The sequence below is a fragment of the Rhipicephalus microplus genome, chromosome 3 (assembly GCF_043290135.1).
Source record: "Rhipicephalus microplus isolate Deutch F79 chromosome 3, USDA_Rmic, whole genome shotgun sequence".
NCBI lineage: Eukaryota > Metazoa > Arthropoda > Arachnida > Ixodida > Ixodidae > Rhipicephalus > Rhipicephalus microplus.
Genome location: NC_134702.1, coordinates 255,555,886 through 255,572,774, shown reverse-complemented (window position 1 = coordinate 255,572,774; position 16,889 = coordinate 255,555,886). Strand labels below are relative to the sequence as shown.

General features: G+C 45.8%; 1 protein-coding gene across 1 annotated transcript in view; it reads left to right on the top strand.

Annotated features, from left to right (window-relative positions):
* The window catches only part of LOC119168599 (uncharacterized), a 242,134-nt gene that overhangs the window by 140,062 nt on the left and 85,183 nt on the right, over window positions 1-16,889 (top strand). Inside the window, exon 8 of the mRNA XM_037419998.2 lies at window positions 11,209-11,396. Within this exon, the coding sequence (XP_037275895.2) occupies window positions 11,209-11,396 (188 nt within the window). The remainder of the gene's footprint in view (window positions 1-11,208; window positions 11,397-16,889) is intronic.

The window sequence follows — 16,889 nt, the reverse complement described above, 5'->3', positions numbered from 1 at the left end:
CCAATCAAATGTTTATCGGTTTAATGAAAGAATATTTCACTACTACGAATTTCAGAATACTGAATGCTTCAAATTAACATATCGAATTTTATCCTACTATATATATGTCCGTAACACCTCAATATGACGAATACCGATTTCAAAAAGTTACTCACAGCTGAGAAACTAATGCCCACCTCCGTGCCTGCCACTACTATCATCAGAATGCCTGCGTATTTCTCTATCTCTCCATTCTATTCAATTGTGTGATAGCCCCATCGTCATCATTATTGCCTGGTACAGTCGAATCTCGATAATTTGAATTTAAAGGGGCCTGAAAATTTGTTTGAAATAAAATAAGCTAGAATTAATGAAAGCTAAGTGAATGAAGGGCTCGCCATGCAGTGACTCATGTGCCTTGAGCTAACACACAAGGGGAAAGTTTCAGAACACTTACATTAATTTACAAATCACAGGGCATCTGTCAATAATTGAAGTAATCAGTGATGCGCGTATGCACACGTTTGCCTTGTAGCGAGTCAATCAATTTTGCACGCAGTCTGCAAAGCATTTTTACTTCAGCTTCAGCATTCTCCTGGCAAGAGAAGTTGTGCGTGGCAATGTCCAGTGCTGTCTCTCTCTGAAGATGACGATGACAACGACTGCGTCTTCGCTGCTACCCTCTGCGCTGTGGCCACAGTGTGGCCAGCATGTGGCGAGAAAGGAAGAGCGTCTTCACGCAGAGAGAAGCAGATCGGCAGTTGAGAACCAACACTGCGTGACAGCTTTTTTTTTTTTTTTTTTTTTTTTTGCTTTCTTCGCTCGCGACGTTGAAAGGAGAAGGGTCTCTACGTGGCAGGGACGGGAACAGGAAAGCGTGGCATCGGTGCGTTGCAGATCAGCATTTGAGAGAGAGCCAACACTCCGTGGCAGCTTTCTTTTTTTTCTCCCTCTCTCTCTTTGCATGCGGCATTGAAAGTAGAAAGGTAATTGACTAGAGTATAAAGTTGGGCATGTTGGTAAGACATAGTTGATCGACGTAGCGCGTTTAGAAACATAGGACAAGGGAAGGGACAGAAGGGAGCGCTTACTTCCAACAAAATCTTTACTTCGAGGAGCATACATATATATGCTCACGAAATTCGAAGACAACAGATAAACAGATGAAAACCCTCTATTGCCATGCGCTAAAACTTATGATCTCAAAAACGACAATTCTTTTTCACAAAGACCGAGAGAAGGAGTGCTGACGCAGTTCAGCCCTAATCTATTAATCTTTTCTGCTTCAATAATCTCCCTTGTCACTTTATTTCTGTTTTTTCCTATGATTACTGTACCATGAAAAAGTGGTTTGCAGCCACACGTGCTGCAATGTAGTGCCAAAAAACCATCTCGACCATTTCTTACGTTGCAAGCGTGTTCGTGGAGCCGGTCATCAATGCACCTGCCAGTTTGTCCTATGTAGTATTTACCGCATGAAAGAGGTATCTGATAGATTACAAATTGCGCGCATGTGACAAACAGTGTTAAGTGCTTTTTAGAGCATCCCGGTTTTGCATGTGAAACAACTTTCATACACAAGTACGAGAGCTTTTTCGGGGCAGAAAACAAGCTTCTTACAAGCTTTTCAGTTCTAAAGCAAGTGAAGCTGTTTCATCTGTTTTCAAAAGTTACGACAATGTTGTTCTTTCTAAAGTCAAGTCTCAGGCAAAAAAGATGTGTGAAAAGCTCGACCTCAGTAAACTTGTGAGGGACATAGCAAATAGCAAAGAAGATTGTCTTGAGGTATTCTTCAGTGCGAAAACACATAAGCCTGAAAAACCATTTCATGCTATCGTTTCAGAAAATGGCACGTGGCAAAAAATTGTTGCGTTGTTTTTACAAAGTAAGCTTGGTCTATTAATAGTAGATGACCCATTTCTCGTGAAAAATTCCCATCAAGTTCTTGATTTAGTCCGACCCCGTTCGAATCAGCACATGTGAGGTTTTTCCATTGATGTAAAAGATATGTATTATTCGTTGCCTCACAAATCGATTCTTAGCTGTGTAGAAGATTGCATTGACAAGCTTGGTAGCATAACATTTCAGAATAGTGCTGGTATATCGTCTAGTAGCTTTTTAGAACTTTTATCCTTTTATTTGCAATCTACTTTTATTCAATGGAATGGGAAGCCCCACCTTCAAAAGGAGGGCATTTGTATTGGATCATGTATTGCTCCAATCTTAAGTAATTTGTTTTTAGCCAAGCTCGACAGAACCGTTTCCGGTGACCTTAGTGACAGCCGAATCATGCGCATCTTTAGATTTGTTGACGACTTCCTCATTCTTCTTGACTGTGACCCCACTTTTTGTGCCCTAGATATCTTCAACTTCATCAAGGAGCGGTTTAGTCCCCTTGTTTTAACCCATGAGTTGCCTGTTAATAACACTCTCAGATTTTTAGGTATCGCTCTCATTTTTCACCTAGACCACATTTGTTGGATGTACAAGCCGAGGAGTAACAAACCCTTGCTTCCGTACCACTCCGCCCATACTAAGCTCGTAAAACGAGGCATTGTAAATATGTGCTTTAGTAACGCCTTACAGAGGTCTTGTCCACATCTGATGGCAGCTAGTTTCAAGGAACAAGCAGAACGACTTCTGGACGCTGGCTACCCCTCTCACGTACAGGTTTCCGTCGCGGGTATTCTGGTCAAGAAGCTTCAGTCCTTGCAGCAAGCTCTCCCTCATGATGAGCCAGTAAGACGTCAGAAGCTTGCCGTAGTGCCTTATCTGCATGGAATCTCCCACAACTTGAAAAAGGTTGGGGAGCGGGCCAATGTAAAAGTGGTGTTTTCTGCCCCGAAAAAGCTCTCGTACTTGTGTATGAAAGTTGTTTCACATGCAAAACCGGGATGCTCTAAAAAGCACTTAACACTGTTTGTCACATGCGCGCAATTTGTAATCTATCAGATACCTCTTTCATGCGGTAAATACTACATAGGACAAACTGGCAGGTGCAATAATGACCGGCTCTGCGAACACGCTTGCAACGTAAGAAATGGTCGAGATGGTTTTTTGGCACTACATTGCAGCACGTGTGGCTGCAAATCACTTTTTCATGGTACGGTAATCATAGGAAAAAACAGAAATAAAGTGACAAGGGAGATTATTGAAGCAGAAAAGATTAGTAGATTAGGGCTGAACTGCGTCAGCACTCCTTCTCTCGGTCTTTGTGAAAAAGAATTGTCGTTTTTGAGATCATAAGTTTCAGCGCATGGCAATAGAGGGTTTTCATCTGTTTATCTGTTGTCTTCGAATTTCGTGAGCATATATATGTACGCTCCTCGAAATAAAGATTTTGTTGGAAGTAAGCGCTCCCTTCTGTCCCTTCCCTTGTCCTATGTTTCTAAACGCGCTACGTCGATCAACTATGAAAGTAGAAGCGTCTCTACGTGGCAGGGATGGAAAAAGGAGAAGTACCGTAATTAGTCGAATCTAACGGGCACCTTTTTTCCGGTTAAGCGAGTTCATAAATCGCATGCGCGTTAGAATCGAGTACGAACAAAAAATTACGGTCAATCTATTGCCATCGGCAAATCCAAAATGACCGCCCCCTACGTGCGTCGGCATGGCGCGTCGGCCATTTCTGCCTATGTAGTTCCCATGTGCGGTACTTCGTACGTGTGCTGAGGAGTTCGTCATCTAGTAGTGCATTAGAATCGACGGCGTGGAAGGGCCGACTCCCAAAACTCGAGTGCACCACGAAGCCACTTTTAAAAGAAAAGTCATCGCGTGTGCAGAAAGGGACGGAAATCGGGCCGCATCGCGGTCGTTAGAAGTTCCCAAAATGTGTGTGCGGGACCGGCGGAAACAAAAGCAGAAGATTGTCCACAGCAAAGCTTCTTGCAAAGGCTTCTGTGGACCACAGCAGGGTCGGTTTCCGCAAATTAAAGAGCTGCTCAGCGAGTATGTGCTTGAGCAGCGAGCAGCATAGCGGCCCGTGACGACAGAACTGCTTCAAGTGCGGGCTATGCAATTAGTCTTAGAAAAAGGTCTAATGCGGAGCCAGTTTAAAGCGAGCAGGTGCTGGCTAACTAACTTTATGAAGAGGAAAGGCTTTTTCCTCCGAAGGGGAACATGTATATGCGAAAAGTTTTGCGGAGGAGTACGATGAAAAGCTTCACAGTTTTCAGAGGTTCGTCCTAAACTTGCGGCGCAACAACAAATACCTGCTTGGACAAATCGGGAATGCCGATCAGACGCCTCTTTACTTCGACATGCCTGGCACCACGACCGTCGAGAAGAAGGAGGCGAAGCAAGTTCGCCTGCTGACATCGGTCCACGGTAAAACTACAGTGACGGCAATGCTCTGTTACACGTCAGATGGCACAAGCTTCGCCCGTACCTCATATTTCAATGGACGACGCTCACGAAAGGAGTCGTTTTTTCGAGTGGTGTGATCGTGTGGGCCAGCAAGAAAAATGGGTGCACGTTGCAATTGATGTCTTACGTTTTTTGTTTTTTTTTTTCGCAGTGGAAATCGGGTGCGCGTTACAATCGAGGGCGCGATAGAATCGAGTAAATACGGTATGGCACAGGCGTGTTGCAGATGGGCATTTGAGAGAGAGCAAAAATTCCACCGCAGCCTTTACTTTACTTCCTTTTTCTTTCTTTCTTCCTTCGCGCTCAGCGTCGAGGTGTCCGAGGTGCTGCCTCTGCTTGGTGCTGAGAGCATTTTCAAAGCACGATATGTTCGAATTAATGGTCGCAAGGGCTTGCGCATTCGAATTACAAGACGTTTTCACCCATTGGAATACTCGTAGCTTTGACGGCACCAAAGCGTCAGTTCGAATTAACCGGACGTTCGAATTAAGCGTGTTCGAATTAATAAGATCCGACTGTACTTGTTTTTCGTATCAGGATTTATCCCATTCTCTTCATTTTCGTTGAGCAGCTTTACCTGCACACTTGGTATACCTTTGCCTTAGGGCAGCCTCCAAAAACGATAACGTCCGAATCATACAGATTCTTAACGTTTCATCATGCAGCGGTATCTGGTGAAATCCTGAGTTGGCGTCAAGGCACGTAAAAAAACGTGCTCCCGCTAATTCAAATTCAATATCTTCTCCACACGGCATCCCTTAATGCTCGGGCTTGAGACAGTTATTAATTTTTTTCGGGTCCATGTGTAACCTTAGTTTACAGTCTTTTTTTCTGAGAATAACCAGAGAGCTTACCCGCTCCGTCGGCTGGTCTTGCTTGTCTATAATGCCGGCTTTGACCACGTAGTCAACTTCTTCGCGCAGAGGCTCTTGTAAGGCAAGGGGCACATGGCGGGCTGTCTGTACGATTGGTACAGCGTATTCTCGAAAAACCATGCGGTATGGCTGGTTGATACATCCAGTCCCATAAAAAAAAAAGCATCGAAAGTGCTGGACAACTTCCTCGCTGCTGCTTATTCAGACATCATTAACGTTACGTGAGGAAAGTTTGAGCGGCTCACTCGCTCGTAGTTCCAGTATGGCCTGCTGTCCTTCGTCAAGACGAAGAAATCAATCTTTTCCATTTTGCTTCCGACTGTCACCGCGGTAGTAATGATGCCAAGATGCTAGATGACTCCTCTGTTGTAAGATCGTAGGATACAGTTACATCTAGTCAATAGTATCCTTGTTTGCAGTTTTCTGTATGCCGATAACGCCACGAGTTTGGCTTCTGATCCTGTGTCAACTTTTCAGTCCAGCGTCATGCCCGCAACTTGCGCTCTGACCAACAAGTCATAAACACCTGCTCTTTCAACGCTGTTGACACCTACGTCCAAGATGTCGAATTCTGCATCGGTATCCTCGGTGCTCAATACTTCCCGGACTTGTCTGCTTGCCATGCTATGTACAGCAAAATGATTTTGGTTTTGGCATTTTCTGCATGTTTTGCCAACTGCAGGGCAGCTTAACGGACAGTGTACACGCCCACACCTGCAGCACTTGAACCTTGCCGGCTTTTCCTCATACTGCTGCTGCTCCCGTCATTTGACAGCATCAATCTGTCTCGGTTCTCGTGACTAAATCTCATTTTGGGTTGCTGACATCTCCGCACCCTTGCAGACTTCTTCCGCTTTAGCCAAAGTTAACTTATTATTTTGCAGCAACTTTTGTCTGACTTTGTCATCGATTGTTCCAAATAGTATTTGGTCATGAATGAACGATTCTGCCATCGTGCCAAAGTTGCAGGAGTGAGGCATCTTTCTGAGCTCTCTGACAAATTCAACTTGCTCAGGCTGAGCTTGGATGTGTTTCCGGAATATGTAGCGCTCGTGCACCTCATTCAGGCGTTCGGCACAGTAAGTGTCGAACTTAGTGATCACAGCTGCATAACTTTCTCTGTTCTTGTCTTCCTCAAAGGCGAAATTGTTGTAAACTTCTAAGGCACCGTCATCTGCCAGAGTTAATAATAAGGCAATTTTCGTGGTATCCTGTCTAAGCGTTTTACCTGGTGTAGAGGCAGCCAAAGAAGTTCGAACTTTTGTTTGAAGAGGTTCCACTGCTTAATGATTCCGGTGTTGAAATGCAGTGGCTCCAGTGGCTTTGCAAGGTCCATACTTCTGCGTTACCATGCACGAGTACTGTGGCCGTGGCTTCACGTTCTGATACCATGTATCGGTCGCTGTACCGACTGAATGACAACCGCGACCAGTCCTCGGCAAACAGGAAAAAAGCAGCCCAGCCTTTATTCGCACACGTTTTATACCCGGTAAGGGAAAGGGCACACAAGTGGTGAGCATGCGCCGACCACGCTGCTTGCAAGCACGCATCACTTCAGCATCAGGTAGATAAACCTGATACAGAATGCTACGACAGTAAAAAATGTGGCGCGAAAGATGAATAAGATGAAGTCGCCCATGATTGCTCGGGCCTGCTTCACTAACCATCGAACACTACCCACAGTGCAGCGACGAAGCATGTACATGAGCGCAGCTGATGACTGATGAGATCCATACCATTTGTCACGACAAGGAAACAGCGACAAGAATGAAGACGACGTTGAAACAGCACATGTGAACTAATGTGAAAAATCAGTATTCAATGGTCATGTGATGCAGTGGGTAAGAAAAATGTGCACGCTGAAGAGTTAGTCTCTCAGTAGTCGAGCTGTCCACATCAAGATAGATCGCGCTCTTCCTAACAGGCACTAAACCTGCACTGGCTATATAATATTTCGTGTTTGTTTTCTCGCGCCTATTAGAGCATCACGCGGTCGTGAATGCGTGCACGGCACAAGTAGGCTGCTCACGTGTCTGCATTTACGATTTTTTTGCAAATTTTTAATACAGTTACACCTCGTTAAAACGAGACAGGCTTTAACAAAATAATTGATATAACGAGCTAATCCTAATTCCCCTTGAAAGTCCCCATACACACCAATGTATTCAAAACCTCGTTTTAACGAGGCAAAATTTGCCTGTTATGGGATATAACGAACAAATTTTGTTGTTAGGAAGTAAAATTTTGAGCCGATGTCACGACAGTGCACAGCGCGAATTTGAGACGGCGCGCAACGCGAGAACTGTATTTAGCAGTTCAAAACTTCCGCCATGCGCCCTCCAGCAACGTGCGCAAAGCAGACGGCACGCGCTGTTTCCGGAGGAGAGGTCGTTGCACGTGCGCCGCTTGGCTACCACCGACAACGGAGCGCTCCGCAGCTCCGTGAACGTCTCGCCCTTTTCTTTTCTTTTGTGTCTTCTTTATATTCTCCCTCTCTCCTTTCTCATGGCGCTTAGGCGCGCTTCCTAATCTTACATACCCCCTTCCCCTTGAGTAACCGGTTCCCAGAGGGCAGCGCAAAAGAGTGCCCCTTCTGCCCCTTCCTCTTCACAGTCACTTTCTCTGCAAGTGTTGTCGCTCCCCGACGTGAGCCGCGTTGCTTTTGCGTGCGTGTTTCTTCTCTTTTTGGACCGCTTCCGCCTTATCTTTTATCGAGCTGCGCTCGTGATTCCAGCAACATGAATGCGCCAGGCGGGAAGCGAAAGCGCATAACGCTAGATCAGAAGGCGGCTATGATAAGAGCCGTCGAATCGGGGACCAAGAAAGGCAACGTGGCAAGAGACTTTGGCCTATCGACGAGCACACTGTCAACCATCTTGAGCAAGCAGGAGTCCATCATCGACGCTGTTGCATGTGACGTGAAAGGAAGTGCTAAGAGGATGAGGGCACATGCCTTTGAAGCGGTCGAAAGGGCCGTTTTTAAATGGTTCTTGGACACTTGGGCCGTGAATCTGCCGGTGAGCGGCGCCTTGCTGCAAAGAAAAGCGAGAGACTTTGCCTGCATCATGGGCTATGACAACTTCGTAGCAAGTTCGGGTTGGCTCCAATGCTTCAAGGAGCGCCACGACAACATTGTCGGGAGAGCGGTCTGCGGCGAATCGCAATCTGTCGACGAAGCAGAAGCTACCAAGTGGGCAAAAGAAAACATCGTGCAGCTGCTAGAAAAATACAGGGCGGAGGATATTTTTAACGCGGACGAAACCGCTCTCTTTTTCAAGATGTTGCCGCACAAGACATTAGCCCTCAAAGGCGAGCCGTGCCATGGCGGCAAACAAAGTAAGCTGCGCATCACTGCGCTACTTTGTGCAAACATGACTGGCTCTGAGAAGCTGCCAATTTTCGTAATTGGCAAAAGTGCATCCCCTCGCTGCTTTAAGGGGAAGAGGCAGCTCCCAGTCAAGTACGTAGCCAATCGCAAAGCCTGGATGACCAGGGAAATTTTTTCAAAATGGCTTTGCGAATGGGAAGAGAAGCTGGCAAAGGCGAACCGCAAGGTGTGCCTTGTTTTAGATAACTGCACCGCCCACCATACCGCTGCCGTGCTTCAAAACATCGAGCTGCTGTTTCTTCCTGCCAACTGCACAGCAAAAATACAGCCGCTTGACCAAGGCGTGATTATGTCGCTGAAGACAGGTTACTGCAAGCGTGTCATAGACAAGCTCCTGCTCAACATGAGGATGAAGCGAGACACCGATGTTGACTTGTACGCTGCGCTCGAAATGCTTCAGGCGGCGTGGATGAGTGTGACGGCGACCACGATCGCAAACTGCTTTCGACACGCCTCATTTTCCGCCGCCCCAGACGCCAGCGATGAGCCATCAGAAGAGCCCACTGTGCCGGACGGTTTTGCCACATCAGACGAAGTCGCTGCATCATGGACAGCACTTAGTGACGCCGGTGTCGTGCCTGACAGCGAGTCGTTTTGCGACTATGTGAGTGCGGACTCAAAAGTGGTGGCAACGGAGCAGCTCCTGGATGACGATATTGTGCGCACTGTCAGTGATCGTAACGAAACCAGTGACGATGACTCTGTCGACGAACAGGAGACAAACGTGCCGACGGTGTCGGAGGCATTAGTAGCGGTGGACATACTGCGCTGCTACTTCGGCGCTCACGAGGGCGGCAAAGATGGCTTGAACCTTGCAGCCGCAGCTGAGCGAGCCATCGTTCGCATCAGGAAGATGCATCAACGTACAATTACGGACTTCTTTGCAGCTAAGTCTGCCTGAAATGCAAGCTGTGTATTTTGAAGTGCATTAAAACAGGTGCATGACTTTTTCCTTTTTATTTAGGAATGCGGTTATTTTGTTGCATACCACTGTGCGGCGGGATGCTATTTTGCCTGTTATTTTTTTTGGGTAAGTACAGTGCATAATATTTGCGGTAAACGCCCGTTACGGCTATAACGCAATATTGGTTATAACGAGCAAATAGCGGCGGCCCTCCAATTTTGTTATAACAAGGTTTAACTGTACTTCTATTACGACTTTTCAAAATAACGAAATATTTTTTGCGGTCCCTTGAGATTCACTGTATCAAGATTTCACTGTGCTTCTTATGCGCGAATGCATACGGTTCATTGCAATTAAAATGCATTTTCCGCACCCAACAAGGTGGTCCAACTGTGCCTTTGCATTATGGTCGCCTCCGAGACAAGCTGTCAGGTCATGCACACCAGCCATTGCACTAGGTGGGCCTGGTGTGGTGTATGAATTACCTGTGGAAAGCCCTACATAGGACAAATGGGTGGATGCGTGAATGGCCGTGTGAGGAAACATGTGAACAATTTAAAGAGGGATTTCACTGTGCATATTTCAAAACATTGCAGAACCTGCTCTTGTGAGCTGAGATTTTATGATGTGAGTGTCTTTGAAAGAAGGAATGGTAAAGTGGCACGTAAACTTCTGGAGGCATTCCACTTCAAAGAGAAAAATTCCAAGTGTGTCAGCTAAAATTCATGTCGCTGCATAACACAGCTTGTTTAAATCCTTGCTTTAAATATGGCCCCCAAGGCTTGTGTAATGTTCATGCATTTGCTCATTAAGAGTGGTGTATATGGGCCACACTTTTATAGTCTCTCTCAAAGTTGTGAGTTAGCAGCTGTCCTGTTGCCAAGTTTGTGTGTGTGGTTGCACTGTAGTGCTACAAAGTTGTCAGTTACTACGCGGGACGAAAAGTGTTCACACTAACATTAAACTAAAGGAAAAACTGATTTTGCTCGTGTTATGAAATGACTATTTCACAGCAGTATATGTACTTTTGAGGTGGAATTACTATTTCACAACACCCATATCACCCTATGTGCTCCAACAAGACACAAGTCCTCGCGGCGGTGGTCTAGGGGCTAAGGTACTCGGCTGCATTTCCGATGGAGGGGAAAATGTTGTAGGCCCGTGTGCTCACATTTGGGTGCACATTAAAGAGCCTCAGGAGGTCGTAATTTCCGGAGCCCTCCACTACGGTGTTTCTCATAATCATATGATGGTTTTGGGACGTTACACTCCACATATCTATCAATCAATCCAACAAGACACAGGTTAAGCAAGAACATGGGCGAAAAGGAAATGCGGTCAGCAGTGCTACCTTAAAATTTCCGCACCAATCATTGTGATGTCATGGACTTCGGCGGCATCTGCTAGAGCTTATAAGTTCCTAATTAGGGAAAATGAAGTACATTTTGAGGTGGCCAGCGACGAAGGAAGGTAAGTTTTCAGGAAGTTTAATTGAGCCAATGTCGTCTAAATATGAAAAATACTCATGGAAATTTGTGATGACACGTGCAGATGTTTCAGCGTGAAGTTTAAAAATAAAGCTTTGTTCTTTAATGAAAGCTATGATGGTGATGAAATGAAGGATGGCAGAGGGTGCACTTTATCAGTCTGAACGGATTGATTGTTTCCCTTGTACTGAGGGTGCCCATCATGTGCAGGTGCAACTTGGTGAGGCACGGGAAGGCTGTGAGTTCCTGCAGGCGGAGCGGGCCACATTGGCCGAGGCGCAGCTGGAGTCTGAAGCTGAAATGCGTCGCCTCCGTGGTCTCCTCGAAGCAGCCCTGGAGACTTCGCGCATCCTCTATCAACGCTGTGCCAAGCTGTTTGCCAAGTGCCAGCAGAAAAGGTGCTCATCTCAGCTGCATCTTGTGTCAGTGCGTGTGATACATGGCGCTAAACCTGAAGCCAGTTGACATCAGATATCCAGTCTGTGGCTGCCACAAGGAGGCGAGCCACAAACATGTATGCATCAAAGTAACATGATGTTAACTAACAGAGGTATGCTTTGATAAGCAGAGAATTCATTCACTCCTGCAGCATGTCAGATTTGATGTTTGGTGGTCCGCACCAATAACTTGGAGGCATTGTTCACTGTGACATTTGAGAAAAGATGACAACTTTCCTAGCTCAATGCGTTCTAAAAGGTAACAAATGATTTCACTGCCATTTTTTTATATCCTCCCTTTGATATTTTCATGTTCTCCATGATATTGAAAAAAGAGGGTAACTGTCTAGCACCTTTTCAACAGAATATTCAATGAAATTTCGATACAATGAATCTCGAGAGACCGCTAAAAATCATTCGCTGTTCTGAAAAGTCGTATTAAATGTATTAAAGTTTGTGCAAAAATCATAAAGGCAAATGTGCGAGTTGCTTAGCTGTGCTGTGTGTATGTTAAAGACAGCATTATGCTCGAATAAGCGTGAAAAACGAACACGAAATATTACGATACCAGTGCACGTTTATTTGAAAAAAAAGCACAATTTATCATGACGTGGGCAGCTCGGCTGCTTGAAGATGAACTATTAAGCATGTGCATCCTTCTTACACATTGCAGAGCATCAGCGTTTAATACCGATTCTTTACATTGGTTCTCGTGCGTTGTTTCAATGCCGTCTTCGCTCTCGTCGGTGTTTTCTTATCCTGATAAATGTTATGAATCTTATGGGTCGTCAGCTAAGCTCACGTGCACGCTTTGTCGTCGCACTGTGCGCAGTGTTCGAGGGTCAGTGAAACGTGCACAATTAATTATGGGCGACTGCATCTAACTGCTCACTGGCATCGCATTTTTCACTGCCGTTGCATTCTTTTCATGGTGCTACAGGAGCACGTCTTGAACGTTCAACCGCCAACAAAAAGGCTTGAAACCAGCACGCAGGCTAAGCCCCCCAACGAAAACAAAAGGCAACTGTGCAAAACCTGTGCAAAAAACAGGTTCCAGGTGATGATATGATGACCATAGGGCTAGATGGAAAAATTCGCTGGCATTCTGGTGATGGATGATAGTGGCAGTCACGAAGCTGGGCATTATTTTTACAGCCACGAGTAACTTTTTAGAATTGCGATTCGTTATTTTGAAGTGTTGGGAAGATTTGAGTGGGTTAGAGTTCGATACGTTATTCTGAAACACTCAGTATTTTGAAATTCAGAGTAGTGAAATATTTTTAGATCGGAAGACCTCTGACACCAATTTTGGAAACTCGAGATGATTTTGCTGTTTGAAAGTCCTGCGTGCATGGGCACTTCTGACCGATTATTAGTGATGAGCGTTGCCTATAAGACATTTTAGTTTGGTATTAAGAAAAAAGGATGCTTGCTCGTCCAAGCATTGTGATGCAATCGACATTTTTGGGGGTTTGACGTAGAGATCCCCTCAAGACGTTGCAGAGGTCAAGCAAGTGTTGTCGACGTCAAAGAATGTTTGTGGGGCACTCACAATAGCCCGACTGGTCTCCAGCGAGGACTATTATACATCTCCCCTCTCGCTCTCTTGTCGGGCTGCTCCAAAAGTGGGTTTGGCCGCGTACGCCAGGAATGCTTTTCTTTAGGGGTGTGCGAATATTCGAAAGTTTCGAATATTCGTCGAATATTAAATTCGCACTATTCGTATTCGATTCGAAAAAAGTGTATTCGAAAAGTTCAAACATTCGAATAACTTCAAATATTCGACAATATCGAATATTTGATTGGATTATCATGCAGAAAATAACTCTTCTTTAATACTTCCACTGGGTTCAGAGATATTAAAACGTTGCCCAGAGAGGCGATAAGCGTCAGAAGTGCACGGAGGCACTATGTCGGCCAGCGACGGTCAACAATCAGCAGCAAAGTTGAAGTTCGTGTAAACGTATTGCACGCTTTTTGTATGCCGCCGTAACGTGCTGCACTACCACACGTTCACTATGCGGGACCTCGTGTACAGGAACGAAGCTTAAGGGCTGCTCCAAAAGTGGGTTTGGCCGCGTACGCCAGGAATGCTTTTCTTTAGGGGTGTGCGAATATTCGAAAGTTTCGAATATTCGTCGAATATTAAATTCGCACTATTCGTATTCGATTCGAAAAAAGTGTATTCGAAAAGTTCAAACATTCGAATAACTTCAAATATTCGACAATATCGAATATTTGATTGGATTATCATGCAGAAAATAACTCTTCTTTAATACTTCCACTGGGTTCAGAGATATTAAAACGTTGCCCAGAGAGGCGATAAGCGTCAGAAGTGCACGGAGGCACTATGTCGGCCAGCGACGGTCAACAATCAGCAGCAAAGTTGAAGTTCGTGTAAACGTATTGCACGCTTTTTGTATGCCGCCGTAACGTGCTGCACTACCACACGTTCACTATGCGGGACCTCGTGTACAGGAACGAAGCTTAAGGGGAGATGCTACTCGAAAAAGGTTTTTTTTTATTTCATAACCCAGCTCCTTGAAATTTTAGGTGTTAGTAAAGCTTGCAGTGCTGATTTCATAACTGCAATTATTTGTTTGATAGCTATAGTAGTTACGGAGTTATTACAACTTTGATATCAAAATATAGTGTTTTTTGTGCACATAATAAAGCTTACTAAAAATTTTCACACAGAATTGCAAAATGGCTCATTCTGCTGCACTTGAGCAGTACAATACAGAAAAGTACCTCAAACAGAAAATTTATTTGCTACATTAAAAAAAAAAATTAAAAGTACTAAATGCATATTTTACATCTCTCTATCAGTGTATCAAGTTGTGTAACAAAAAATCTGTGATGTATAATGCAACCTAAAGTAGATACTTGTATTCTAGAGTGGCTGATTAAGCTCTGTGCAAAATTTCATCAAGATAGGACTATTTTATGCCTAAAAAAGATTGTGCACAAGATGAGAGAATTACCTCAAAATGGAAATCGAGAAAAATGCATTTGAAAGTTGTAAATATGTTTACTCATGATTACACAGTGCGATTTGCACAAAACTTGGTGATATCATAGAAGGGACACAGCTAGGGCACCTAAAATTGTCCTGCTCCATATGTGGATCCTTCTCGCCGCTTGAGAAGGGAGTCATCAAGGCGCGCTTTCTTTGCCACGTTCCGCCGATGGGCCCTTGCCTCGGCTGTTTCACACGCAGACATTCTTTCGATTCTCCTCTGGTCGCGGGATTGGCCCAGGGTGATCAGTTGATCTGGTGGGACTACACCAAGCTCCTCTAGCACGTGCTCAAAGCTTGAATGTCCTTTATTGAACCACAACACGGCCATAGCAGCTGCAGTTTCCACTGTTGTCCGGGAGGCAAACTTAGTCTTCGGACACAACAACCAGATTTTGCTGTTCAAAGATTCTGCAGCGTTTTGGGTCTTCCCTTGGATACAACGCACCAGCAACTTTTCAACTTGTAAATGGGAAGCACAGCCAATCCTTGAGCCTTGGTCAAGATTGGTGTGTGGTCGGGTGGGGCCTCCCCAAGCGCTTCAGCTCGCCTATGCTTGCACCAGGAAGTCGCCCCTTCTGGACAGTATCGGTGGCTGCCTGCTGTGTTGCTCGATGATGAATGGAAATATGAGGCCCAGATGGCACGATGCATTTTCAGAATATCACCTCTGTTGTTTGTGATTGCAATACGCTAATAGTTCTGCAGCTTCTGAATTGTGCCATCTGTCAGCTTTTCCCCTCGTGGAAGTCTTGTTGGCAGTTTCCGAAGTGCAGTGCCTAGACGCTTGGCCACATGGTTTGTGCACTCCTCCTTGTCCACAACAGCTTCACCATATACCTTGGCCTCAGCGACAGCGGTATAAGCTTTGCTGTCCCCATCACTGAGGAACTTGGTGAAGCGCAATGGTGTTGTGTATGAGGATGTCCTGCCCCATATGCGCAAAGCTGCCTCAGTCTCCATGGCATGAGAGGAGCACTCTGTATTTTTTTCGCAGACAGGTGTGTGGAATGCTTGCCATATTTCTTCCTCATCACCCAAGTCCTGGTGCCGGCTACAGGCAAGGCAGTAATTCGATAGCACTTCAAAATCTAGGCACAAACCAGTGTCCACAGACACAGCAGTGCCGATGCCATTGTGGCTCTTGTGCCCTCTTTTTTGCCATGTGCCATCATACATGACAGCAACATCAGCCCCCTCCACTTTCTCTTTAGTTATCATCCGCGCTTTCGCCAGGTTTTCTTGCACAGCTTTGGTAGCTGCAGCATGAACTTTTTTGCCAATTGCAATAAAAGTCTTATGATGCATAGGTATTGGCAGTCCAAGAATAGCGCAAAAACGCGACAGCTGTTCATGCCCAATGCCTATTGCACGCGCAGCCACAACTACCTTCACATTGACAGCGAAGCTGTCACGCGAGCTGCCGCTTCGGTAGCTCCAGTCATCACCGGCATCGGTGGGCTGTCTTTCCGGCAGAACACGCCGCGAACTATGCGCGGCAGAAACCACTGACTCAGGACACTCACTGTTATCACAGTGCAGCTCGAGGAACGAAGAGAGGCCCTTACGTTTACTTGCGGTGTCGCGAACGACGAGTCCAGCGGTGTGGCATGTTGGACAAACAGCACGGCTTACCATCGATGTCAGTGCGCCGATGTCACAAAATACTCCGCTCACAGAGCCACAAACACTCTTCGTTCTTTCGCTTTCGAACTGTTCAATCTTTTTTTCTGATGCGCTGATGAACTTGATCGCGGCGTCGATTTCGTCAAAGTTCCCGCAAGCCGCCGTATCCCCGCTGCCTTGATTAGGCCTAGTGGCCCGCGGCTCGCATTCTTCTACCGCTGCTTTGCGCTTCGGTTTACGTCGACGCCCTTGGTACTTGTTCTTGCTTGCAAACTTTCGTGCTCGGAAGTCTCGCTTCTTCGAGTTATCCATGGTGAACTCGGAAAAACGTAGAAACGCACGGCAAGTGCCGATCGTCGCAAGCGCTCAGCGAGCGAGGCCGATCAGATGTAGCCAATGGCGGCCTCGGTAGCGTACCATGTGACCGGTAGAGATGCGCGAAGCGGCTGCAGCTTGGCTGCAAACCGACTTGGAAACGACTGTTTTGTGAAATTCCTCACTAAAATACGAAACTAGGGGGACGCCTGTACACTAGAAGGAGCCTTGATCTACACCACCGAACAAACCCCGATGGCGGACGTCATCGTGTTGCCGAGTGGCGGATTTTCAAAAATAGCCGTCGGATGCGTGAATTCGCGACTTCGGCAGCTACCTTCACTAGCGCAGATCGACTTTTTACCACTTTCTCGTTTGAATTCAGCTATGACCTTTGGGGAAATGATAGTTGAATGATCAAAAGTGATTTTAGAAGCAATATCTCAAAAGTGAAAATTTTCGCAAAAAACGCGATTTTTCGACCCGCATCTCCC